Here is a 26276-nt window from a genome sequence, read left to right on the forward strand (position 1 = left end):
TGTAATATTTTCAGGGTGTATCGTAAGCTCTCACTTCAAAAACGTGCCAATTAGCGAGATATAATTTATTTCGGTGACGCAGCGATGCGCGGTGAAAGTGTTGCCGCATAACACGATCACCAGCGGGCTCTCGATCGTGCTGGCAAAGGAGTGTGACCACACATTAAATTTGCTTTTTATAGAGTCGTGATGATTCGGACGGTTGATTTTTTCATGATTTTTATTAAATTTATATCAATTTAAACATTATAGGAGTTGCAACGGTTATAAAAAGGTTAATTTGGTTGATTTATATCCAGATATTATGCTTGTGAGAAGAGAAGGAAGCCATAATACCAAAATTTTTGCGATATTTCTTGTTGTTCTCCTTTTATTTTTTTCCCTTTAAATATTGAGAGGATACTTTTGTTCTTATACAAATGTTTTGTAGAAGATATAATCTTGTTTATTAGCCAATCAAACTTAAGTTATATTAATACTATGGCGAGTGTTATGAGTGTCCGTACCATCCACCTCCCTGGCCGAACCATCACACGGGTCCGGACGATTTAGAAACTTGTCTTTCATCACCTTCATCTGAAAACTGGAAATAGCTACGAGTGTCATATTAGCAGCCTAAAGAGCCAAATGATGGAGGAACATTTTGAGATCAACAAAATTACACTACTTCTTAAACTTCTTTTTCTAAAAATATTTTTCTAAAAAGTGTCCGAATTATACCGGCTCTCCCCTACGGAGAAGAGAGTAAAATGACTGAAAGAGAAAGAAGAATAAGACAAGAACGGAGAAGAGTGACTGAAACAGGGAGACACGCCAGTCCTCGTCGACGGACCGACTCGGTCGGCTAGATTTCGATCGCCGAGAGTCGGTCTGTCGGCAACCTGCTACGGGCCGCCAATCGGCTTAGCCCGTGCTCCCCCGCGCAGGGAGGGAGCATTTTTGCAAGGAGGAGGAGGACTGAAACAGGATACGAAAAGGATCAAGGAAAATGAAGCTGTAAAGACTTAGAAGAGGCGAAAGAATTAAGGCGTACGTCAGAGGAGGTTCACAGAAGAAGAAGAAAATATAAAGACAGAAGAGAAAGAGTACGTAAGACAAGAACGGAGAAGAGAGTGACTGAAACAGGATACGAAAATGAAGGAAAATGAAGCTGTAAAGACTTAAAAGAGACGAAAGAAGGCGTCAGAGGAGGTTCACAGAAGAAGGAGAAAGAAAGATAAAGACAGAAAGAGAAAGAATAAGACAGGAACGGGGAAGAGAGTGACTGAAACACGATACGAAAAGGAAGGAAAATCAAGTTGTAAACACCTATTAAGAGGCGAGACAGCTTCAGAGGAGGTTCACAGAAGAAGATCGAAATTAAGACAAAGAGAAAGAAAAATAAAACAGCTTCCAGAATTAAGAGAGTGTAATGACTGAAATACAATACGAAAGGGAAGCAAAATCAAGTACAGCTTCAGAGGAGGTTCACAGAAGATCGAAATTAAGACAAAGAGAAAGAAAAATAAAACAGCTTCCAGAATTAAGAGAGTGTAATGACTGAAATACAATACGAAAGGGAAGCAAAATCAAGTACAGCTTCAGAGGAGGTTCACAGAAGAAGAAAGACAGAAAAAAAGAAAAAAATAATTAAAGGAAGAAAAAACTCAACAGAAGCACTGAAATAAACAACAACATACGAGCATATTAAATGAGACAAAGAAAACAGATACAAAACACGAATAAAACAGCGAAAACAAACCAAGAAACATGAAAAAAAGGAAAACATGGGACCCGATAAAGAGGCTGACCTTAACACCAACAGAACTGAAAGAAACAATAATAAGAACAATTTTCGAACAAACATAACACAAATCAGACACAAAACACGAATAAAACAGCGAAAACAAACCAAGAAACATGAAAAAAAAAGGACAGAACGGAAAAGTAAACCCGTTAAAGAGGCTGAATTTTCCTTGCCTCTGACAGTTCCAAGGAGACAGAGAGAGGGACGGCACGCCTTATTTCTCCTCTACATCAACTCGGGTAAGGGAAATAACAGTGCTTAAGGGTCATATATATTCTAAAATGACTGAAAAATAAGCTTGTAAGGTCAAATGAGGGATGGAAGAGGTGACAATCAGTTTAGGGCCTTGAGAACGGGCTTATTTCCTTTTTTTTTCTTTCTTTCGTAATATGTTTTCGCTGTTTTATTTCGTGTTTTGTGTTTTATTTGCCTTTGTTTTGTGTTCTAGTGGCTATGGCGAGGGAGTGGCAGTCAGTTTTAAGGCCGTGTAGGATAATGGGACGCAGGTTAAGTTATACGTGTAGGATACTCGTAGGATATGGATTAGGAGTCACTAGGAACCGAGGTGTGTGGAGGATCTGTGGTGTCTGTGATAGGACTTGAGGTGTGTGTCTGGAGTATCTGTGGTGTCTGAGATAGGACTTGAGGTGTGTGTCTGGAGGATCTGTGGTGTCTGTGATAGGACTTGAGGTGTGTGTCTGGAGGATCTGTGGTGTCTGTGATAGGACTTGAGGTGTGTGTCTGGAGGATCTGTGGTGTCTGTGATAGGACTTGAGGTGTGTGTCTGGAGGATCTGTGGTGTCTGTGGCAAGGGCTGTGGGGGTGGAAGGGAAGTGAGGGAGTGTGTGAGGCAATGAGGGATTTCCAAAGTTGTAGTGTGTGTGTGTGGTGATAAGTTATCCATGATTCTAGGTAAGAAAATCCAAGTGTAGTTTTGTGACTGTTGACCTTTGCTGATTTATTCATCTAATACATAAAAAAAACCCCATTCTACTTGTTCTGTAAGGATGAGCAGTGGTTGGAAATTACCATTGCACATTAAGTGAAGGTAAAATTAATATTGTCCATTGCTGAAAATAGCGTAGATATGGAAATTCACTCTGGGTCCTGATAAAACCCCTGATTTCCCACAGGTCCCCCAAGATCGTTAAGGGAAGGGGATTAGGCCTTTTTCTTTTAAGTACTTGCACCTTCATATTATGGTTGAGGAACATGTATTTCATCCCTTAACTATAATATGGAGGCGTAATATCGTATTCTGGAGGCGCGGAGTCAATCTCCACAATTACCGAAAATTGTACTGTCCGACAGAAATAGTAATGAAGAAAAATGAATAGTATGATAAGGTCTCTATCCATCTTTCTATATCTATCCATCTTATCTATATGTATAAATAGTGTCAATAAACAAAGTGAATTAGGTATTTTAATGGTAAATAGCTTAAATTTTTTTTGTGTGTGTGTGTAATTTTAGTAGATTTTAGAAGTAGGACTTGAAGTTAGCTCAGTGTTTCTTGCCTTCAGTCTACCAGAATAACCCTGACAGTAACTTTTCTCGCCATCAGGAGGGAGGCGGTAGCGGATGCGGTGATAGCCGAGGTGGGTGAGCCAGGATGCCGTCGTCGCAGCTCTTCGCCGTCAACAACCTTGGGCGGGTGTTTGGCCTCTCAACGGATGAGGCGTTCTGGCGGGAGCTGGACTACCTGGGGATCGAGTTCAAACGCCTGGCAGCACACGAGTCTGTTCTGTGGGCGCTTGGAGGTGACCACCAGGTGTATGTGTTTGTGTACGGGTCCTCAGTGCCCATCAGGGTCTGCGAGGAGAGCTACGAGAACCAGGTGTGTGTATTTACCTATTTGTAGTCTATCGGGCCCGAAGTAAGCTCTAATAGTCCTGTCTCCATATCTACATTCATTCAGCCTTTCCTTCATTTGTTGGACAATGCTCGCCTCCACCACCATGTGTGTGTGTGTGTGTGTGTAGAGAACCAGGGGTGTGTGTGTGTCTCCGTGTACCACTGAAGGAGTTACTCAGAATTCTCCTTTATTTGTAGGTTATTATATGTTTCTTTTTGTGTTATGTTTTCACTACACGTCATCATTAGTAACCTGTTTCTTCTCCCTTTAGTTTTCTTATAAGGTCAATTTTCTTTAGGCTGGGATTGTCCATTAATAAGGTCATGGTTCAGCAAATAACCATGATCTTTTTATATGTTATACCATTGTGTGTGTATGTGTGCTTAACCCGGTAGCAGCGACGGGCCAAATTTGTGCCACGATTTAAACCCCCCAAAATAGATGATACATAAACTGATCACAAATGCTTCGATATATATTATGAATTGGTTTGTGTGAGTGATGATTTTTTCTCATTTTTCTTGCTTAGAGGGACCATTAACTGAACTGCTATGCGCCTTCTGCTGAGCTGCTAAGCGCTCTCTAGCCTTCTGAAGCGATTTTTTTCAAAAAAAAAAAAGTTTCTTTCTTTCTTTCAGATACTGCCAGAAAACATTTTGAAATAGAAAAATCTAAGAAAATGCAAGGATACAACACATTATTGCTACAGATATGTGTATTGTAATATTTATGACACGTATATAACTTAGATATCATTATTATTGAAGGTCAATCGATATGATATATACTAGGGCTATGCACTCAGAATCTCAGTCCCGCAGCTTACGGGTTAAGAAACATGATCCCCACTGCTACTGGGTTAAGCTGAAGGAATTACAATACTTGATTTTAATTTTTTTTTAGTAGTAATATTAATCTGTATCTCTAAATTAGGGCTATAATATGATGGTTGCATTACATTACTCCTTATAATGTTGTACGTACTGTATATATTAAGTTGTTTCAGTCTTACCCTCTTGCCTATGGTTTGTTCACTTTCCTTTTTACTTCACCTAATACAACAGATACTTTTTACTTACTACAACAATCTTTTTCAATTTCTACATATTTTTATTCCTCCATATAACTCTCCATCATCTCCGCTTTCCTCCCCTCCGGCAGCGATGGAACCCTATAGAAGGCTTCACTGGGGCGCTGCTTCCGTCAGACCGCCCAAACTTCTCCAGCGCCGACGGCCTGTCAAAGCGCACCCTGAGCAGCATCACCTTGCCCACCCTGGCCTGGTCCTGGGAGTCCCCTTGGCACCTGCACCACATACATGAGGGGCAGGCACTGGACAAGGAGGTAGGGAGCAGGAGAAGGGAAACTGTGCTGATGTGGAGGAGGAAGACAAGAGAGAACTATGTTGATAGGGATGATGACATGGGTAACTGTACTGATAGGAAGGAGGAAGACAAGGGAAAACTGTGTTGATAGGGATGATGATAAGGGTAACTGTACTGATAGGAAGGAGGAAGACAAGGGAGAACTGTGTTGATAGGGATGATGACATGGGTAACTGTACTGATCGGAAGGAGGAAGACAAGGGAAAACTGTGTTGATAGGGATGATGATAAGGGTAACTGTACTGATAGGAAGGAGGAAGACAAGGGAAAACTGTGTTGATAGGGATGATGATAAGGGTAACTGTACTGATAGGAAGGAGGAAGCTAAGGGAGAACTGTGTTGATAGGGATGATGATAAGGGTAACTGTATTCATAGGAAGGAGGAAGATAAGGGAGAAATGTGTTGATAGGGATGATGATATGGGTAACTGTACTGATATGGAGATAGGGAAAAGAGAGAACACATCTATATAGCCTAATAACTAACAATAGCCAGACTAACTTATTGGTTGGTATTAAAAGACACTTTCGCTCCTCACATCACCTATTTCTAAAGGTCAGAGAGGGAGTCAGTCGGGTTCGAATGAGTGTTTCTTCAGGTTCTTGGTACAGAGGAAGGGTCAAACTATCACCAGGGTCATAAAACTACTCCTGGAAATGCCCACAACTCCTACGAAAGCCTTGTCAAATATGTGTTCTTGGCCAGCGAAATGTCTTATAATACGACCCATAGTCTCCTCAGGGTAAAAAATAGATATAAGGAGAATAGGAGGATTAATGTGGGCACTCCTTCCTCTATCTGTTTCATCTCTTGTAATAAAAATAATAATGATAATAATAATAATAGTAGAGAGCACTGATGGAGGCTAATACATGGACATCCTCAATACCTTACCTTTGCAATACCTTTTCTTCAATATCATTTCATCAATGCTGCACTTTTCAATACCCTATCCTTTCAATCCCTTATCCTCAATCCCTTTTCCTCTCAATATCTTTTCATCAATGCTGTACCCTTCAATACCTTATCCTTTCAATCCCTCTTCCTCTCAATACCTAATCCACAATCCTTTATCCTCTCTCCTCAGGGTTGGACCTATTCCATCGACTTCCCACGGACCTTCACAGCGGACAAACGGTGGAACTCCTGCGTGCGCCGGCGGAAATGGGTGCGCTACCGTCGCTATGTTGCGCTGGACACGTGGTCGGCCGTCCCGCCCATCTACCAGGACGCCACGCAGGAGCCCTTCATCGACATCAGCGTGGGGGGCGGGGAGGTGCCGGGGGAGGACCCTGATCGCCTTATGGTATGGGCTGTCACTGCGCTCGGACGGGTGATGGTGCGGGAGGCGGTGGATGGCACATGTCCGGAAGGGTGTCACTGGTCGCATGTCCCTACGCCCACGGATAAGGATGTGACGTCGGTGTCTGTAGGGCGGTCGGGGCGTGTGTGGGCCGTAACGTGGGATGGGAAGGTCATCGTGCGGACGGGCATCAACAGGGAGTGTCCAAAGGGTGAGTATTGGGATTCCTTTTTTTTGTGTGTGTGTGTGTGTGTTTGCAGGAAGGGAGATACCGTAGCTCATGCCCAGAAAACAAAACAAAACAAAACAAAAACAAAAACCTTCTTCTTCGCCCCCACTTCCCCTCCTACCTTCTTTATCAATTGTTTCTCACCACCTCCACCCTTCTACTCTTTGCCCATTTCTCCTTACCGCATATAATATTCCTCCACCTTCACTTCCTATCCATTCCTCAACCTTCCTATCCTCTTCACTAACATCCTCGTTCTCCCTCTCTGCCTTCCCTTCCGACTCATTCCATTCAACCTTCCTATCCATTCCTCAACCCTCCTATTCTCTTTACCAACATCCTTCCTCTCCCTCTCTGCCTTCCCTTCCCACTCATCCCATTCAACTTACAACAACGGAAGTGTATTTTAAGAGAGAGAGAATAAAAAAAAGCTTGGTTGGAAGGGAAAAGAAGAAAAGGAACTGTTTTATCTTATGACTTACTTGGAGGAAAAAAGTTAAGTATATTTTGCTGTTGAAAGAGGAAGAGAGATAAAGGAAAAGAGAAAAGCATGCATGGAAGGGGAGGGAGGGAAAGGGACTGTTTACTTTTTTGCCTAACTACGTGGAAGAGAGATACGACTTTTGCTATCGGAAGAGAAGAAGTAGAAACCAGGAACTTCATACATTTTCCTCTTGTCTAAACACTCATCCACCTGCAGGGAGAGACTGGGCCATTGTGGAAGAAATGTTACGTATTTTGCTATCGGAGGAGAAGGAGTAGGAACAGGGAGCATTGTGTATTTCTTGCTTGTAGACACTCACTTTCTCCACCTGCAGGGAAAGACTGGGTGGTGGTGGAGGCTCCTGAGGGCGGGCGGCTACAGCAGGTGGCAGTGGGCGTGGAGTCGGCGTGGGCGGTGGCGCGCGATCATCAGGTGTGGTTTAGACGAGGACTGGAGAGGTCCGACAACCCCCACGCTGACACCATCATCGGCACCTCCTGGCTCCAGATGGTGGGCAGCCTCAACAGTGTCTCCATAGGGCCCAATGACCAGGTATTTTTGTTTGATAATTGTCAGTAAACTTTTTTGTAAAATTTTGTTATTTATTTATTTGCTTATTTATTTATTATTATTATTATTATTTTTTTTTACGAGTGTGTGGATAAGTGCCAATATTCGCTTATACATTTATACAGGTCTGGGGCATCAGCAGCGAGGACACCCTAGTAATGGTACGAACAGGCGTCACCCCGTCCGAGCTCACTGGGCGAACCTGGAAGCCTGTGAGCCTGCCCATCAGTACTCGCGAGACCCCATCCCCGAGCGGCGACCGGAGCTCCAGTGTGAGTCCCCAGTCAAGCCTCTCTTTGGGCAAGGCGTCGAGTGCCCCAGACAACACCAATACCCCGGACAGTGTTGAGAAGGCCCTGGGTGACCTGTCGCTGAAGAAGGAGGAGGAGGAGGAGGTGGGACAGCAGAAGGGAGAGGGAGGAGACATAGAGGAGGAGCAGAAGTCACCAAGTGCATCCATAAACGCTGCCTCCAGTCCAGAGTCCCCTAACATCAAGATCAAGTACCCAGAGGAGTGTAGTTCCCTTGAGTCCTCAGGCACGTCAGACCACACAGGGGAGTATGTTGCCAGCCTCCTAGCCAGCCAGAGTACCCCAACAGACACTGGCATCTTTCCCCCAGTGACGCAGACTAAAGAGCCAGCCAAGGAGGAGTCGGTCGTGGATGAACAAAAGCCTGCGCTGCGCCAATTCCCCGTCGGCAGTGAGTGGAGTGAGTCTCGGTTACGCCACGACAGCAGTGCGAGCTCCCAGGGGTCGCTTGGGCCACCGCGGGAGGAGGGTCCAGTCTTCAATCTCCTTCCAGTGGATGACGACCGTCTGTGGCTGTGGGTGACCGGCGGAGGCTGCTGGATCAAGGCTAACAACATGCCCAAGTGGTGAGGATGTATAGTCTGGTAAATCTTAAGTGGCGGCTCTGACGTAGACAGCCCGCTAGACCCTGTTGCCACGTCTCCATCTGACCTCGCACACCGTGTCTCTCTCTCTCTCTCTCTCTCTCTCTCTCTCTCTCTCTCTCTCTCTCTCTCTCTCTCTCTCTCTCTCTCTCTCTCTCTCTCTCTCTCTCTCTCTCTCTCTCTCTCTCTCTCTCTCTCTCTCTCTCTGTGTGTGTTTGTGTGTGTGTGTGTTTCTCTCTCTCTCTCTCTCTCTCTCTCTTTGTGTTTGTGTGTGTGTGTGTGTGTGTGCGCGCGAGAAAAGTGGGGGTGTACTCTCATTTGGGGAGTATGGTGCACGACAATGCATAATAATAATAATAACAATAATAATAATAATAATAATAATAATAATAAACCTCTTTAAAAAAAATCGCACCAAGACTCTTTACCCCTTGGGTGGTGTGGAAATAAGGTCAAAGTGTAATATTTTAATGTTCTTAGCGACCACTCCTTCCCCACTCCCTGGCCATCCCCAGCGGAACCTCACCATTCACCTCCATATGACTCGCATCAGAATTTGCTTGACGGTCCTGGCATTCCATATACAGGTACAGTCTCCATATTTTCTCATAATTATGCCGTATGGCTGACATTGTATAGCAGATGGCAGACACACTAAAAAATGGGAGAAATGCGATAATTAAAGCAGGCAGAGCAACTGGCAACTTCGATGTGTTGGGTTGAGAGTAGCAGGACTCAGACTTGAGCTGACAACGCCGCGGTGGCAACGCTGCCAAGTGTTGTACAAATTTCTTTGTATTCACTCACAGATAGAGAATCATTCATAAAAAAAACTTATTTGTCTTTATACTAGAGTGAGAGAGAAAGAGAGAGAGAAGGGTGTGAGAGGCACGGTACGCGAGGTCAGTTGGAGACATAGCACCAGTGTCTGGCGGGCTGTCTACGTCAGAGCCGCCACTTCAGATTTGCCGGACTATAGTGGTGTTTTCCCCTCCCCAACACACGCATGCTACACTTTCTGCCATAATGAAGAAAGTGCTACGGTTGTCCCTCCATTTAGCTCGTTTCTTTTAAAGGGTTTTCATGTAACACTCCCTTAGCGGACGCCTTCACCCTGTCCCCCCTCCTCACACACACACACACACACACACACACCATAACGAAGAAAGTGCCAATGTGAAATGATTGAAATTCTCAGTACTGTTTCCTTAGTCGTATTTCTGTGCATAATTATTCAGTGCTCTTGCCAACTGGAGCCTTTACCATCCCCTCGGCCCGCAGGTTTGTGAGTGAGATGTCCTTGGCGCACTCCAGCGAGCCTTGGCGGGTCAGCGTTCTACATCGGCTGCACGAACGCCACGAGAGGGAGATTGTGCCCTTCAGCGGGTGGGTGATTCTCCTCTCTCCTCTTTGTTACCTTGAGCATAGAGTAAAATGACCAGCAGTAAACGTGAAGATAAAGATGGGGGATACCCGAAATTGACCTCTCTTTTGGCCACTCTTTACTTTTGTCTGTCGTGGGAGCGGTGAGTAGCGGGTTTTTTTTTTTCGACGCTGTTTTTGTTGTCCTTGAGCCGTCTCCTTTGCTGTAAAAAAACAAACAACAACAACAACAACAACAACACACTACAGCTGTTCTTGGCCATAATGCATGTCTGTCTAATTAATGTTCAACTTCAATTATTCCTCATTTATAAACATAGAACTCAGGTTTGGGGCATACACTCTAGCTGCTCTTTGCCTCAGCGCTCACCTCTGTCACACATGAAGCGTTAACTAAATTCCTCTGGTCCAGCTTTGAGGAGGCGGTGGAGGGGTCATCATGGGCCATCTCAGGGCAGTGCCGGTGGTGGGCAGGCAAGCAGTGGGTGCCGGCACGTGTGGAGTTGGTCATGGTGGGGTCGCGGAGGTCCCAGGTCAAGGACGCGACACTGTTGATTCACTACTCCCTGTCCTCGCCGGTGCTGGTACGTAGATAGCTGGGTGGTGTGTGGTACTGGTGGTGAGATTGGTGTTGTAATGTAGTTCGGAGGGATTGGTGTTATAATGTCCCCTTCTCTTGGTCCTTCACAGCCCTTACATGTTCTTTTCCTAAGTTTCCGAAGGTTATGTTTGATTTTCTCTCTTATTTTCATTTCCGAGTAACAGTTCATTGATGTCATAATGTGGTGGTGGTCCGTTTAAATGTAGTTCGGAGGGATTGGTGTTATAATGTCCCCTTCTCTTGGTCCTTCACAGCCCTTACATGTTCTTTTTCTAAGTTTCTGAAGGTTATGTTCGATTTTCTCCTCTGTTTTCATTTCCTAGTAACAGTTCAGTGGTGTTATAGCGTGGTGGTGGCTCGGATTGGTGGAGTTTGAAGGGATTGGTTTTGTGATGTCCCCTTCTCTTGGTCCTTCACAGCCCTTACATGTTCTCTTCCTAAGTTTCCGAAGGTTATGTTTGATTTTCTCTCGTCTGTTTTCATTTCCGAGTAACAGTTCAGTGGTGTTATAGCGTGGTGGTGGTTCGGATTGGTGGAGTTTGAAGGGATTGGTGTTATAATGTCCCCTTCTCTTGGTCCTTCACAGCCCATATGTGCTCTCTTCCTAAGACTCCGAAGGTTATGTTGGATTTTCTCTCCTCTGTTTTCATTTCCGAGTAACAGTTCAGTGGTTTTATAGCGTGGTGGTGGTTCGGATTGGTGGAGTTTGAAGGAATTGGTTTTGTGATGTCCCCTTCTCTTGGTCCTTCACAGCCCGTACGTGCTCTTTTCCTAAGTTTTCGAAGGTTATGTCTGATTTTCTCTCTTATTTTCATTTCCAAGTAACAGTTGAGTGATGTAATGGTGTTTGGAGGGATTGGTTTAGTAATGTCCCCTTCTCTTGGTCCTTCATAGCCCCTACACGTTCTTTTCCCAAGTTTCCGAAGGTTATGTCTGATTTTCTCTCCTCTGTTTTCATTTCCGAGTATAGTAAGAATCTCTCACCGCACTTTTTCTCTTCTCCCCCCTTTAGGATGAGATCTCGTGTGGTTCCATCCTGCTGGCGGCCATGTGCGTGGAGGGGTCGGTGGGCCGGTCGAAGGGGCGGTCGCTGGTGGCCGTCTACCACCCCAACCACCCCCTGCGGCCCAAGACTCTCTCCTTCTCCTCGGAAACGGAGGCCGAGGAATGGCTCAACCACATCTCCTCAGGTTGTCACTCGGCTTCTGGAATGTGTTTTGTTTTGTTTTCGTTATTTTTTTAGGCTGTTTTTTATTATTTTCTTTATCTTTTATTTTGTTTCAGCTTGGGAATGTTTTGGGCTGCTCTACTTATTTATTTTTTTTATTTTGCTTTCTTATTTTGTTCTAGTTTACGATTGTTTATTTTATTTGTTTCGTCCTCTGTTTGGTTCACATTCAATCATTATCATTTTCTATTTGTGTATATTTTTGGTTTGAGTATTTCTATGTGTGTGTGTGTGTGTGTGTGTGTGTTCTATGTATCCTATAATCTTGGTGTCCTCTGCAGCCTGTAAGACACTCCGAGGTCTCAAGAAGAGGCCGTCCCAGTATGCCGTGTGGGGCGTTACAGCGCAGGGCGGCGTTTACGTGTGCGACAAGTATCAGACGGAGGAGGAGGTGAGTGTGGCATGTCCCTTCACAGTGGTTCTATTCCTATCTATTAATATGTATCTAACCTTCTTCTGTCTCCTTTTTTGTATTCGATCTTTTTCTTTTACTTGGGTTGTTCGTGTCAGTCTTCCGTTTCCTTTTCTTCATCAATTCTTATCTCTCTTCGTTTTCTTACTGTTGTTTTTTCATATCATATTTTCCTCTGTTTTTTTCTACTTTATTGTTTCTCACTCTTCTCTTATTTAATCCTACTTTCATTTACTCCTATCGCTAATTTCTCTTATTATGTCACGCTCTTTTACTTTTGAAACTGCAATTTTTACCCAGAGAAAGTCAACTTGGTACCCTTTTACAACTCCATTTTGATCGGTGTGTATGTGTGTGCGTACGTGCAGCTCTCTCTGACGTCAGGCCGCCACCACACCGTCTCAAAGGGCAACGGGAAACACAAGATCTTTGCACGCTACCTCCTAACTCTCTGCTCCTCCATTGCGTCCCTCTCGGAAACGGTGACTACTCTTCCTATTGCCTCGGAGCACCTCAATACTTGTCTAATATCCTGCCTGAACACTGCACACTGCATGAAGAATAGACTCGATAGACCAAAACTAGAGAACGTTGAGGAATTTTTTTGTTGGGGTAACTATTATTATTGCCTTCAAGCATCTTAACCCGGTAGCAGCGGGGACCATGTTTCTTAATGGCCCCTCTAAGCAAGAAAAATGAGAAAAATCATCCCTCACACAAACCATTTCACAATATATATCAAAGCATTTGTGATCAGATTATCTATCATCTATTTTTTTGGGTTATTTCATGGCACAAATTTGGCCCGTCGCTGCTACACGGTAAAGCCACAAATTTGGCCCGTCGCTGCTATCGGGTTAATGTAATGAATAATACTATGCATTAAGAATAAGCTCAACTGGCCCTAGATAGAGAAGGTCAAGGAATTTTTATAGTATTAGAAAAGCTGGAGATCCTTTTTCAATAGGTAGTTTATGTGTGTTGTAGTACAAGACAACATTTTAGTTGAAAATAGTCTGATAAATGGAAAATGTTTGTGGGCATTACCTTCTACATGAGATGAGGCTGTGATATGGAACAGTTTTGCAGTTCATATCAAATTTTGTTTCCATATAGCATAATTTTTCTCAGTTTTATATATATATATATATATATATATATATATATATATATATATATATATATATATATATATATATATATATATATATATATATATATATATATATATATATATATATATATATATATATATATATATTTTTTTAAGAATTATCCCCTAGTATCACTAGGGGAACGGGCCCTTGTCTGAAGACAAGGGAAAAGATTGCTCCCTCCCTGCATGGGGGAGCACGGGCCTTTGCCAAAGGTGGCCTGTAGCAGGGTGCCGACAGACCGACTCTATTGGCGACCGAAATCTAGCCGACCAAGTCGGTCCGTCGACGAGGACTGGCGTGTCTCTTAAGTCTAGTTGTGCTTTCTCCCTTGTTTTATGCATGGTCATTCACACAGTCCACCATTTCACTTATGCAACACTGATATAGCAGGCTTTCTTTTTTCTGTATTTTTTTTCCTGTTAGCTGCCTCCTTTGCTTTGAAAATGAAAAAAAGAAAGAAGCCATTAACGATATTTTATTTATGTATGAGTCTGTGATTGGGTGTTTTGCTGTGACATGGTGAGATTAGTATTTAGTGTTTAGTCTTTAGTATCATGTTTAGTATTTAGTGAGATTAGTATTAGTATAAGGAGGAACAAGCAAGATCAGATTCCTTGTATTATATTTCAGTTCTCTTGTGAAACTTAATACATTTTGTGCAGTATTGAAATTGACGTCTCTTTTGGCCACTCTTTACTTTTGTCTATCATGGGAGTGGCGAGTAGCAGGCCGCTTATTTTGTTGTTGTTGTTGCCCTTGATCCGTTTCGTTTGTTGTAAAAAAAAAAAAAAATAATGATAATAATGATCCTCATGTGTCACCTCCCTTCGTAGATGCGTCTGCAGGCCCGAGTATCCCACAAAATGTTGCCTGTGGATGAGGGCGCCAGTTCTACCGTCCTGCTGCTTGACCGAGGCTTCCGACCCGGCTGCTTCGTCTCGGTGCTGGTGGAGGTACACGAGGGAGCGGATCGGTGAGTGGTGGTGCCTTCCCTGCGGCTTTCTTCCACTCACATGCTCACTCACCACTCCTCTGTTCCCTGCATTTTTTCCTCCACTCTAAATTCTTCTCTACTTCTCTCCACAAATTTTCTTTATCTCTCATTTCTTTCTTTCTGTTGCTTTCCTCCACTCTGACTTCTCTACTTTTCTCCACAAATTTTCTCTATCTCTCATTTCTTTCTTTCTGTTGCTTTCCTCCACTCTGACTTCTCTACTTCTCTCCACAAATTTTCTCTATCTCTCATTTCTTTCTTTCTGTTGCTTTCCTCCACTCTGACTTCTCTACTTCCTTCCACAAATTTTCTTTATCTCTCATTTCTTTCTTTCTGTTGCTTTCCTCCACTCTAACTCCTCTACTTCTCTCCACAAATTTTCTTTATCTCTCATTTCTTTCTTTCTGTTGCTTTCCTCCACTCTAACTCCTCTACTTCTCTCCACAAATTTTCTTTATCTCTCATTTCTTTCTTTCTGTTGCTTTCCTCCACTCTAACTTCTCTACTTCTCTCCACAAATTTTCTCTATCCTTCGTTTCTTTTTTCCTACTGCTGTCATCCACTATTTAGGTCCTCTGCTCCATCTCACAAATTCTCTTGCTGTACTTCTTTTCCTTTTTTCTCTTTAAATGGGAAACTTTACGGCGTTCCTCCACTCTTACATATACTAACCGTTTCTCTACTTCATTCCACAAATTCTCTGTATCTTTATTTAATCTCTACTGTTTTCGTCCACTTTCTCGCATGCTAATCATTCCTCTACTTCATTATACAGATTCTCTTTACCTTTATTTAATCTTTTGTGCAGGATAACTCTACTGTTTTCTTCCACTTTCTCACATGCTAATCACTCCTCTACTTCATTATACAAATTCTCTTTATCCTTCTTTTATTTTTTTGGCCGAGGAAAGTTTGTGTAACCATGAGAGTGAGGAATGCGTTCGTTCCCACAATATGTATACCCTCCCCTTATCGGTCTTCATATCTCTTTATAGTGAATGATTCTAAATAGGTTAGAGTTGGTTTAATTGTGAATATTTATTGATTGAGTTTTGTATTTGAGTGGATCCTGAGTTGATTCTTTTTCTCTCTTAGGTTCCACGTCAACCTCCAGGCCGGGCGAGGCGTAGACGCCAACATTGCCATTCACATCAATCCCAGATTCTCCAAAAATGTAAGTGGAGACAAGGAAAGGAAGAAAGCCAGTGTGTGTGGTAATCATGATGCTTTATATATCAAACTATGAACAAAATCTGAACTTAATATGAATAAGGAAATCACCAGGAAGGGACGAAAGTCTGAGAGAATGTGGCGATGATAACTTTCTCTACTTAAAACTATAAAAAAAATTCACTGTTTTAATTCCTATAGAGCAGCAGAAGTTCATTTGTTTCTATAGGGTGGAGTGAAGACAGAGAGATGATTGTCTTGTCATTGCAGGAGGTGATTCTCAACAGCCGCAAGAAGGGTGTGTGGGGGACGGAGGTGAAGCAGGGGATGATGACCTTGGAGCGGGGGACTCTGTGTGAGGTGGCCATCGTGTGTGATGATGACGACTTCAAGGTTCGTTTTTATTATGCTTGTTCTTATTCAGGTGCGTGGAGAGGAGAGGCGGAGAGAGATGGAGGGTTCTGTATTTATTTACGGGTACAATTTTGTTTTTTCTTGTCCATTATTTTTTTTATTTGTTATTATTAAGGTGCGTAGAGGAGAGAGGGAGAGAGATGGTGGGTTCTGTATTTATTTATCAGTACAATTTTGTTTTTTCTTGTCCATTATTTTTTTTATTTGTTATTATTAAGGTGCGTAGAGGAGAGAGGGAGAGAGATGGTGGGTTCTGTATTTATTTATGAGTACAATTTTGCTTTTTCTTGTCATTATATCTCCTGGTTCCTCTTATGCCTCTTCCTTCTCATCATAGTGTTTGCATCTTCTTCTGTGTTGTTTATAGACACCTTGTAGGATTAATAAGGCTTTTAATGATGCCTGTTGTATATTGTATGTGTATGTAAAAGCCAAAGATATATTTTAATGCCTTATAAACAAAGGAGACAGCTCAAGGGCACAAAAAAGGAAACTAATAAAAAAAAAGCCCGCAACTCGCTACCCACTACCCACTGTATCATTTATCTTTGTTTGAGGTTGACAGCAAATACTTGTATCTCTTTAATCACAACAGCACACCCTTCTTCCTCCTTTACTTTATGAAGAACTGATCCAAATTATGCAGCCAACAAAGACAGTTCTTATATTAAACATCATTTGACATCTTATTAGAACTGTCCTTATCTCAGACGCTCCCCTCTTAGCTTTCCATAGATGACCAACACAAGAACACATTTGAAAACAACCTAATCGTACCTGACAAACACCGTCCTCATCTTAACCTTCCTCTTAAGCTGTCCGTCGATGAGCAGTATTGGTGCAGCTTCAAACATCGCATGCCGCCTTCCTGCATCACCCACGTGGCGGTGCGCGGCGACATCACCATCAACAACATCACTTACAACCATGGCGCTGTGAGTATTGGGTGAAGGACGGAGGAGGAGGGGGGAGGAGCACTAGCCACATACCTTATATACCAGATGTTAGATGGACTGGACTGATTCATATGTGTGCAATGGTCTTATCCACAGTCATCAATATGTATCTTACCATGTGTCCACTTTCTGTATTCTTTCTTTGCTTCTTTTTCCTAGTTCTGTTTTCCTTCTCCTTCTCCATCTTCGTTTACTTATCATCTAATTATCATCTCATTTTTTTCTGCTCTTCCTTCATTCTGTTTCCCATGTCTCCGCATCCTCAGTTTCCTTTAGTTTATCTTTCCTAATCTCTTTCTTTGGTTCTCTTTCTGATCTTTATTTTCCATTTCCAATTTTTATGTATCTTATCCTATGTCTACTTTCTGTATTCTTTCTTTCCTTCTTTTTCCCGGTTCTGTTTTCCTTATCCTTCTTCAGCTTCGTTTACTTTATCATGTCATTCTTTTTCTGCTTCTCTTCCTTCATTCTGTTTTCCATATTTCTCCTCTTCTTCAATTTCCTTTAGTTTATCTTTCCTAATCTCTTTCTTTGGTTCTCTTTCTGATCTTTATTTTCCATTTCCAATTTTTATGTATCTTATCCTATGTCTACTTTCTGTATTCTTTCTTTCCTTCTTTTTCCTGGTTCTGTTTTCCTTATCCTTCTTCAGCTTCGTTTACTTTATCATGTCATTCTTTTTCTGCTTCTCTTCCTTCATTCTGTTTTCCATATTTCTCCTCCTCATCAGTTTCCTTTAGTTTATCTTTCCTAATCTCTTTGGTTCTCTTTCTGATATTTATTTTCCATTTCCTTCTGGCTTCAGTTTGGTATTGTCAGTTTGTATATATGTGTATAGATCAGTTTAAGACGGAACCGGTATTTTATGTTTATGTGTAATTCTATTTGTTGATTTGCTCAGTTTTCTTCATAGGAGCATTGTACTAGCCTAGAGACATCATGTACCTGCTCAGTTTCTTCTTTCTTCTTTGGTGATTTGGTCAATTTTCTTCATAGGAGCATTGTACTAGCCTAGAGACATCATGTACCTGCTCAGTTTCTTCTTTCTTCTTTGGTGATTTGCTCAATTTTCTTCGTAGGATCATTGTACTAGCCTAGAGACATCATGTACTTGCTCAGTTTCTTTCTTCTTTGGTGATTTGCTCAGTTTTCTTCATAGGATCATTGTACTAGCCTAAAGACATCATGTACTTGCTCAGTTTCTTCTTTCTTCTTTGGTGATTTGCTCAATTTTCTTCATAGGATCATTGTACTAGCCTAGAGACATCATGTACTTGCTCAGTTTCTTCTTTCTTCTTTGGTGATTTGCTCAATTTTCTTTGTAGGATCATTGTACTAGCCTAAAGACATCATGTACCTGCTCAGTTTCTTCTTTCTTCTTTGGTGATTTGCTCAATTTTCTTTGTAGGATCATTGTACTAGCCTAAAGACATCATGTACTTGCTCAGTTTCTTCTTTCTTCTTTGGTGATTTGCTCAATTTTCTTCATAGGAGCATTGTACTAGACTTGAGACATCATGTACTACTTCGTCACTTTCTTCTTTCTGTAAAAAAAAAAAAATAATAATAATAATAATAAAGAAAAATAAATTAATCTCTGTGTTCTGGCGCAGGACACAAGGCAGCTCATAGACTGGTACTGGCGCAGCGTTGGGGGTCACTTCAAGAGGGTGGAGGGTGGGGCATACGGCGTGACGTGGGCCATCTCCCACGACTGCCACGTCTACTACTACACCGGGGCCGAGGAGGACGGGTTATGCAGAGGTGAGACGGTGGCTGGCAATTAGGTTACACTGTTACCTAGTGTTGAGATCTCGTTACGCTGCCACTACTTCGATTGATAGAGAATTTTAAAGGATTATTCAGAAATGGTTTGAGAGGTGGCTTGAAACACATCCTCTTCCTTTAGGTAAACACACACACTCACACATACACTCAAAAATAGTGAATAAAAAATTAAATAAGTAAAAATAAAAGTGAAAGATAAGTAAATGAAGTAAATAAGAAAAACTAAATAGATAAATAAAAAAAATAAAAAAATAAGTGGAATAAAATAAGAAGAAATAAAATTTAGTTAGTAAATAAATAAATGAATGAAAACAAAAATAAGATAAATAAGAAATAAAATAAGATAAGAAATTAAATAAAGTACTAAACATAAATAAATAAACCAATAAAAATAAAAGAAAAATAAAGGAAATAGATTACAATAAACAAAACGAAATAACCATAAACAAATAAATGTGCGTTGCTTTTCCTCCCCTCATTACCCCCCACCCCCAGGCAGCAGCAGCAGCGAGTCCGGCGACCACCTCCTGAGCGACGTGCGGCACATGTACGTGTGGGAGAACCAGCGCTGGAACCCCGTCACCGGCTTCACCCACCGCGGGCTGCCTACCGACCGCCACACTTGGAGCGACCAGACCGGCAGGCACCACCGCCCCAAGGAGAGCATCCGCCTCCCCTCGCGACACTGGTCTTGGGTGGGTGTGATGCTGACCATAGATTTTTTTACAGTAAAGGAGACGGTTCAAGGGCAACAAAAAGAGTGCAGAGAAAAAAAAAGCACGCTACTCACCGCTCCCATAATAGACAAAAGTAAAGAGTGGCCAAAGGAGAGGTCAATTTCGGGTGGAGAGGTGACTTGATACACTCTTCTTGCTATATGTCTATTTATTTATTGCCTATTTACTCTTGTTTTCCTTACATCAGACACACCTCAGACTGGGGGTTAAGTTTAGGGTATCTTCAAACACATGATAGTCAGCCCCTCGTGGTATAAATCAACAAAGAATGACCTCATTTTGTTGTATGGAAAGTCTCATTAGTAAGGAAGCAGTTATGAATTTTCTGAGTCAAGACCTATAGTGTTTGTTTTGATTTTGTATGGTTATGTTAGGTTAAGTTTAGGGTATCTTCAGACGCATGATAGCCAGCACCTTATGGTATAAATCAACAAAGAATGACCTCACTTTGTTGTATAGAAAGTCTCATTAGTAAGAAAGCATATATGAAATTTCTCAGTCAAGACCTATAGTGTTTGTTTTGGTTTTGTAAGATTATGTTAGGTTAAGTTTAGGGTATCTTCAAACACATGATAGCCAGCACCTTATGGTATAAATCAACAAAGAATGACCTCACTTTGTTGTATAGAAAGTCTCATTAGTAAGGAAGCATATATGAATTTTCTGAGTCAAGACCTATAGTAACTGTTTTGGGTTTTGTTAGGTTAGGTTAGGTTAGGTTAAGTTTAGGGTATCTTCAAACATATGATAGCCAGCACCTTATGGTATAAATCAACAAAGAATGACCTCACTTTGTTGTATGGAAAGTCTCATTAGTAAGGAAGCAGTTATGAATTTTCTGAGTCAATACCTATAGTAACTGTTTGGGGTTTTGTTAGGTTAAGTTTAGGGTATCTTCAGCCACATGGTAGCCAGTCCCTTATGGTATAAATCAACAAAGAATGACCTCACTTTGTTGTATAGAAAGTCTCATTAGTAAGGAAGCATATTTGAATTTTCTGAGTCAAGATCTATAGTAACTGTTTTGGGTTTTGTTAAGTTTAGGGTATCTTCAGACACATGATAGCCAGCACCTTATGGTATAAATCAACAAAGAATAACCTCACTTTGTTGTATGAAAAGTCTCATTATTAAGGAAGCATATATGAATTTTCTGAGTCAAGACCTATAGTAACTGTTTGGGGTTTTCTTAGGTTAAGTTTAGGGTATCTTCAAACACATGATAGCCAGCACCTTATGGTATAAATCAACAAAAAATAACCTCACTTTGTTGTATGAAAAGTCTCATTATTAAGGAAGCAGTTATGAATTTTCTGTCAAGACCTATAGTGTTTGTTTTGATTTTGTTAGGTTAAGTTCAGGGTATCTTCAAACACATGATAGCCAGCCCCTTATGGTATAAATCAACAAAGAATGACCTCACTTTGTTGTATAGAAAGTCTCATCAGTGAAAAAGCATATATGAATTTTCTGAGTCAAGACCTATAGTGTTTGTTTTGGGTTTTGTTAGGTTAAGTTTAGGGTATCTTCAAACACATGATAGCCAGCACCTTATGGTATAAATCAACAAAGAATGACCTCACTTTGTTGTATAGAAAGTCTCATTAGTAAGGAAGCATATTTGAATTTTCTGAGTCAAGACCTATAGTAACTGTTTTGGGATTTGTTAGGTTAAGTTTAGGGTATCTTCAGCCACATGATAGCCAGCCCCTTAAGGTATAAATCAAGAAAGAATGACCTCACTTTGTTGTATAGAAAGTCTCATTAGCAAGGAAGCATATTTGAATTTTCTGAGTCAAGACCTATAACAACTGTTTTTGGTTTTGTTAGGTTAAGTTTAGGGTATCTTCAAACACATGATAGCCAGCACCTTATGGTATAAATCAACAAAGAATGACCTCACTTTGTTGTATGGAAAGTCTCATTAGTAAGGAAGCAGTTATGAATTTTCTGAGTCAAGACCTATAGTGTTTGTTTTGATTTTGTAAGGTTAGGTTAAGTTTAGGGTATCTTCAAATACATGATGGCCAGCACCTTATGGTATAAATCAACAAAGAGTGACCTCACTTTGTTGTATAGAAAGTCTTATTAGTAAGAAAGCATATATGAATTTTCTGAGTCAAGACCTATAGTGTTTGTTTTGGTTTTGTAAGATTATGTTAGGTTAAGTTTAGGGTATCTTCAAACACATGATAGCCAGCCCCTTATGGTATAAATCTACAAAGAATGACCTCACTTTGTTGTATGGAAAGTCTCATTAGTAAGGAAGCATATATGAATTTTCTGAGTCCAGACCTATAGTAACTGTTTGTGGTTTTGTAAGATTATGTTTGGTTAAGTTTAGGGTATCTTCAAACGCACGATAGCCAGCAACTTATGGTATAAATCAACAAAGAATGACCTCACTTTGTTGTATGGAAAGTCTCATTAGTAAGGAAGCATATATGAATTTTCTGAGTCAAGACCTATAGTAACTGTTTGGGGTTTTGTTAGGTTAAGTTTAGGGTATCTTCAAACGCACGATAGCCAGCAACTTATGGTATAAATCAACAAAGAATGACCTCACTTTGTTGTATGGAAAGTCTCATTAGTAAGGAAGCAGTTATGAATTTTCTGAGTCAAGACCTATAGTAACTGTTTGGGGTTTTGTTAGGTTAAGTTTAGGGTATCTTCAAACATATGATAGCCAGCAACTTATGGTATAAATCAACAAAGAATGACCTCACTTTGTTGTATGGAAAGTCTCATTAGTAAGGAAGCAGTTATGAATTTTCTGAGTCAAGACCTATAGGAACTGTGTTTGGGGTTTTGTTAGGTTAGGTTAAGTTTATGGTATCTTCAAACACATGATAGCCAGCACCTTACGGTATAAATCAGCAAAGAATGACTTGACTTTGTTGTATGGAAAGTCTCATTAGTAAGGAAGCAGTTATGAATTTTCTGAGTCAAGACTTATAGTGTTAGTTTTGTTTTTTTTAGGTTAAGTTTAGGGTATCTTCAAACACATGATAGCCAGCACCTTATGGTATAAATCAACAAAGAATGACCTCACTTTGTTGTATGGAAAGTCTCATTAGTAAGGAAGCATATATGAATTTTCTGAGTCAAGACCTATAGTGTTTGTTTTGGTTATGTTAGGTTAAGTTTAGGGTATCTTCAAACACATGATAGCCAGCACCTTATGGTATAAATCAACAAAGAATGACCTCACTTTGTTGTATAGAAAATCTCATTAGTACGGAAGTGGTTATGAATTTTCTGAGTCAAGACCTTTAGTAACTGTTTGGGGTTTTGTTAGGTTAGGTTAGGTTAAGTTTAGGGTATCTTCAGACACATGATAGCCAGCACCTTATGGTATAAATCAACAAAGAATGACTTGACTTTGCTGTATAGAAAGTCTCATTAGTAAGAAAGCATTTCCCTCCCCACAGACTAGCGAGTGGTGCGTTGACTACCACACACCAGGGGGAGTGGACCGGGAGGGGTGGCAGTATGCGACAGACTTCCCACTGACGTACCACAGCCACCGCTATGTGACGGACCTGGTGAGGCGGCGGCGCTGGTTCAGGAAGTGCCGCATATCCACCTCGGGTCCATGGCGGCAGATGGAGAAGGTGGCGCTCATCGACGTCTCGGTCTCGGTGGGTTTCATATATATTTTTTTTTATATACTTATTCATTTGTTTTTATGATAAGGAAAGTAGCTCAAGGGCACTAAAGAAAGAAAAAAATGAGTGGTTTCTTATGTGTAAAAAATAGTCTCAAAGAAGTGTCAAATTCCGAAGGTTTGTGTGTGGAATTCTTGTGGCTTATGTTATCGAGTAAAATTTCCCTTCATGCATATTTTTCATCCTTTTTCATGCATGTTTTTATTTATTCATTTATGTATTTGTATGGATTTCTCTCTTGCCCTGTTTTCTGTAGTAGGCAAGAGGGAAAATAACCTCAACGTGCATAGTTTTTAACCTTTTTTCACACATTATTTATCTTCATATTTGCTTAGCTTCATCATTTTCTGTTTACTTTACCTCATTTACCCTGTTTGATATCATAGGCACTCACTGTGATCATATTTTTGGGGGTATTACATTTCAATGGGTCATGTCCTTTGTCCGATAGCAGACACTCATTTGACTTCTATCCTTTATTTATATGGCACTCATTTGACTTGTATTCTTTGTTTATATGTGACTGATTTGACTTGTATTCTTTCTTTGCTTATATGGGACTGATTTGACTTTATTTCTTTGTTTATATGGCACTCATTTGACTTACACACCATCATCACCCATCTATCCTTTTCTTGACAGCCGATGTGTGCGAGCGACAAGACGGTGCCAGTGTGGGGGGTGAGCGTGACGGGGGAGGTGGTGGTGAGGCTTGGGGTGACAGCCGAGTGTCACCAGGGGGAGTCATGGACCTTAGTTCCGGCCGAGTGCCCCATGATGAGCGTGTGTGCTGGCGTGTCTCCCTCGAGTGTCTGGGCCGTCAGCAAGGATGGCCGGGCGCACCTCAGGCTGGGGGTGACGCCGGGTATTCCTCAGGTGCGTAGAGGAGAGGGAGAGGGGGGGAGATGGAGAGAGAGAGAGGGGAAGAGGGAGAGAGATGGTGAGTTATGTATTTATTTATGAGTACAATTTTGCTTTTTCTTGTTTATTGTTTCTCCTGGTTCCTCCTATGTCTCTTCTTCCTTTCAATAACCTCTCTTTTCTTGGCCTAATTACTTCATATTCTTCTTATCTATCTCTCAGTTTTCTCCTTCTTTTACTGTGTGTCTTTATCTCAATCTGTCTGTCTTATCTTTTTGAATTCTCATCTCTCATTTTCCCTCTCTCTCTGTTTGTCTCTATCTCTATCTTTCTATCTGTCTCTTCATATTCTTCTCCTCATCATCTCACTCTATTCTTCTCTCATTGTTAGTCTCTATATCTTTATCTATCTCTATTTTACCACTTTGTTTTCTTCTAATTTTTCTCTCTCACTCCTTCTCTCACTGTCTATATCTCTCTCTATTGGTCTGTATCCTTCTCATCACTTCTTATTTTTCTTGTCTCCTTTTACCCTAACCTCTTCATTTGTTTTCTTCTAATTTTTCTCTCTCACTCCCCTTCTCTCAGTCTATACCTCTAGATGTCTCCGTTGGTCTGTATCTGTCTAATCATTTCATATTCTTCTTCTTATCACCTATATTATCCTAACCTTTTCGTCTTCTTCCAGGGCACACAATGGGTTAACGTGGACTCACCCGGTCAGCCCCTGGTGGAGGTGGCATCAGGCGCTGGGGCAGTGTGGGGACTCGACAGGGCTGGGAACCTTCACCGGCGAACCAACGTCCTCCCAGTCTTCCCCGAGGGCACGGACTGGGAACTCGTGTCAGGGGGCGTCTTGAGCTTCAGCGTGGATACCATCGGGTCGCTCTGGGCTGTCCTGGAGTCCTATGCGTCGGATAATGGAACGGTACAAGGTGTGATGGTGCGTAGGGAGGGCATATCAGAGTACTTCCCGGTTGGCACAGGCTGGAGTCACACTGTCGGTACCGGGTGGAGTTCCGTGTGCGCCCGTATGTCCGTGTCAGGAAGTCCCGCCACTCATGATCGTGTGGAACCTAACTAGTGGATATCCTTCTGTTCGTGGTGTTGGCATCGCGGCGAAGATGATTCATGGCAGCTACTGTACGTTCTCTTTTGTGGGGGCTTTGTGAAGTGATGTCTGTCTTACTTTCTATGTGATCTTGTTGCCTGGTTGTCCCTCAGAGCAGGTAGAGAGAGATTATTGTTGTATCTGGTTTTATAAGTTGACGCATATCTTGTAGTGTGAAGCTGCAAGACTGAACAATGGAAACTGGATAATTTGTGAAGCTGGAAGATTAATTTGTGAAGCTGGAGGACTAATATGTGAAGCTGGAGGACTTATTTGTGAAGCTGAAAGACTAAACAACAGAAGAGAGATTATTTGTGAAGCTGAAGGACTAATATGTGAAGCTGAAGGACTTATTTGTGAAGCTGAAAGACTAAACAACAGAAGAGAGATTATTTGTGAAGCTGAAGGACTAATATGTGAAGCTGAAGGACTTATTTGTGAAGCTGAAAGACTAAACAACAGAAGAGAGATTACTTGTGAAGCTGTGAAACTGGAAGATGGGGAAAAGAGATCAATTGTGAAGCTGAAAGACTGAAGGATGGAAAACCAGATACTATATAATTTGTTAACCTGTAAAACTGGACACAAAAATAGATTCTTTGTGAAGCTGTAAAACTGGTAGATGGAAAAACAGATCATTGGTGAACCTGTAGAACTGAATAATGTGTCCAACTAAAAAGGCTTATGTATGTGGAAAGTTCAAGGTATATTTGGAAGAAAAAACAGATCATTTGTGAACCTGAAAACCTGAAAGATGAAAAAAAATGATCCTCTGTAAATATGTGAAACTGAGAGATGCAGAAAAGTGATCACAGGTGGGTAGGTACACATCTCCTTCAGCCTCGAAAGTGTCATGGTAAAGGAACAACAAACTCGACACATCCCTAAGAGAGACACAAAATGATGTTGATGCTGTATAAAGTGTTCCGAGAAGCAACGAGGAGAGAAGAGTTTTCCGAGAAGTGACGTGGAGACGAGATATTTACGGAGAAGTGACTAGTGTTGCATATCAGTGTTGAGGATGTTGCCGTGTTGAGAGAGGAGTTTTCCGAGAAGTGACGAGGAGAGGAGAGTTTTCCGAGAAGTGACGAGTATTGCATATCACTGTTGATGCGGAGCGGGGTGGAGGAGTGAGGAAGATCAGTTAAGGGCAGCAATCTCTCTTGTCTCATGTTGTGGACTAGTATTATGTGCCAGAACTTCACCATTACTGAGATTGCTAAGGAGATGTCAGGCTATGTAGTGTGGCATTAATGTGTTTCTTAGAGAGTATGAGAGAATGTTGAA

At 41.5% G+C, this 26276-nt stretch overlaps 1 protein-coding gene across 1 annotated transcript; it reads left to right on the forward strand.

Moving 5' to 3' along the window:
• Positions 1-1655: 1655 nt before the first annotated feature.
• LOC127004912 (tectonin beta-propeller repeat-containing protein 1-like) lies at positions 1656-25421 on the forward strand. The gene is made up of 19 exons (XM_050873148.1): positions 1656-2025; positions 3351-3623; positions 4803-4985; positions 6116-6542; positions 7379-7596; positions 7740-8491; positions 9791-9895; positions 10305-10476; positions 11506-11683; positions 12003-12112; positions 14124-14263; positions 15380-15458; positions 15725-15847; positions 16684-16803; positions 18438-18588; positions 19108-19307; positions 22781-22990; positions 23660-23893; positions 24567-25421. Exons 2-19 carry the CDS (start codon positions 3399-3401, stop codon positions 24960-24962), a joined length of 4023 nt encoding a protein of 1340 aa, XP_050729105.1. The 5' UTR covers positions 1656-2025; positions 3351-3398; the 3' UTR covers positions 24963-25421.
• The last annotated feature ends 855 nt before the right edge of the window (positions 25422-26276 follow it).

Source organism: Eriocheir sinensis, chromosome 29 (genome assembly GCF_024679095.1).
Source record: "Eriocheir sinensis breed Jianghai 21 chromosome 29, ASM2467909v1, whole genome shotgun sequence".
Taxonomy (NCBI): domain Eukaryota; kingdom Metazoa; phylum Arthropoda; class Malacostraca; order Decapoda; family Varunidae; genus Eriocheir; species Eriocheir sinensis.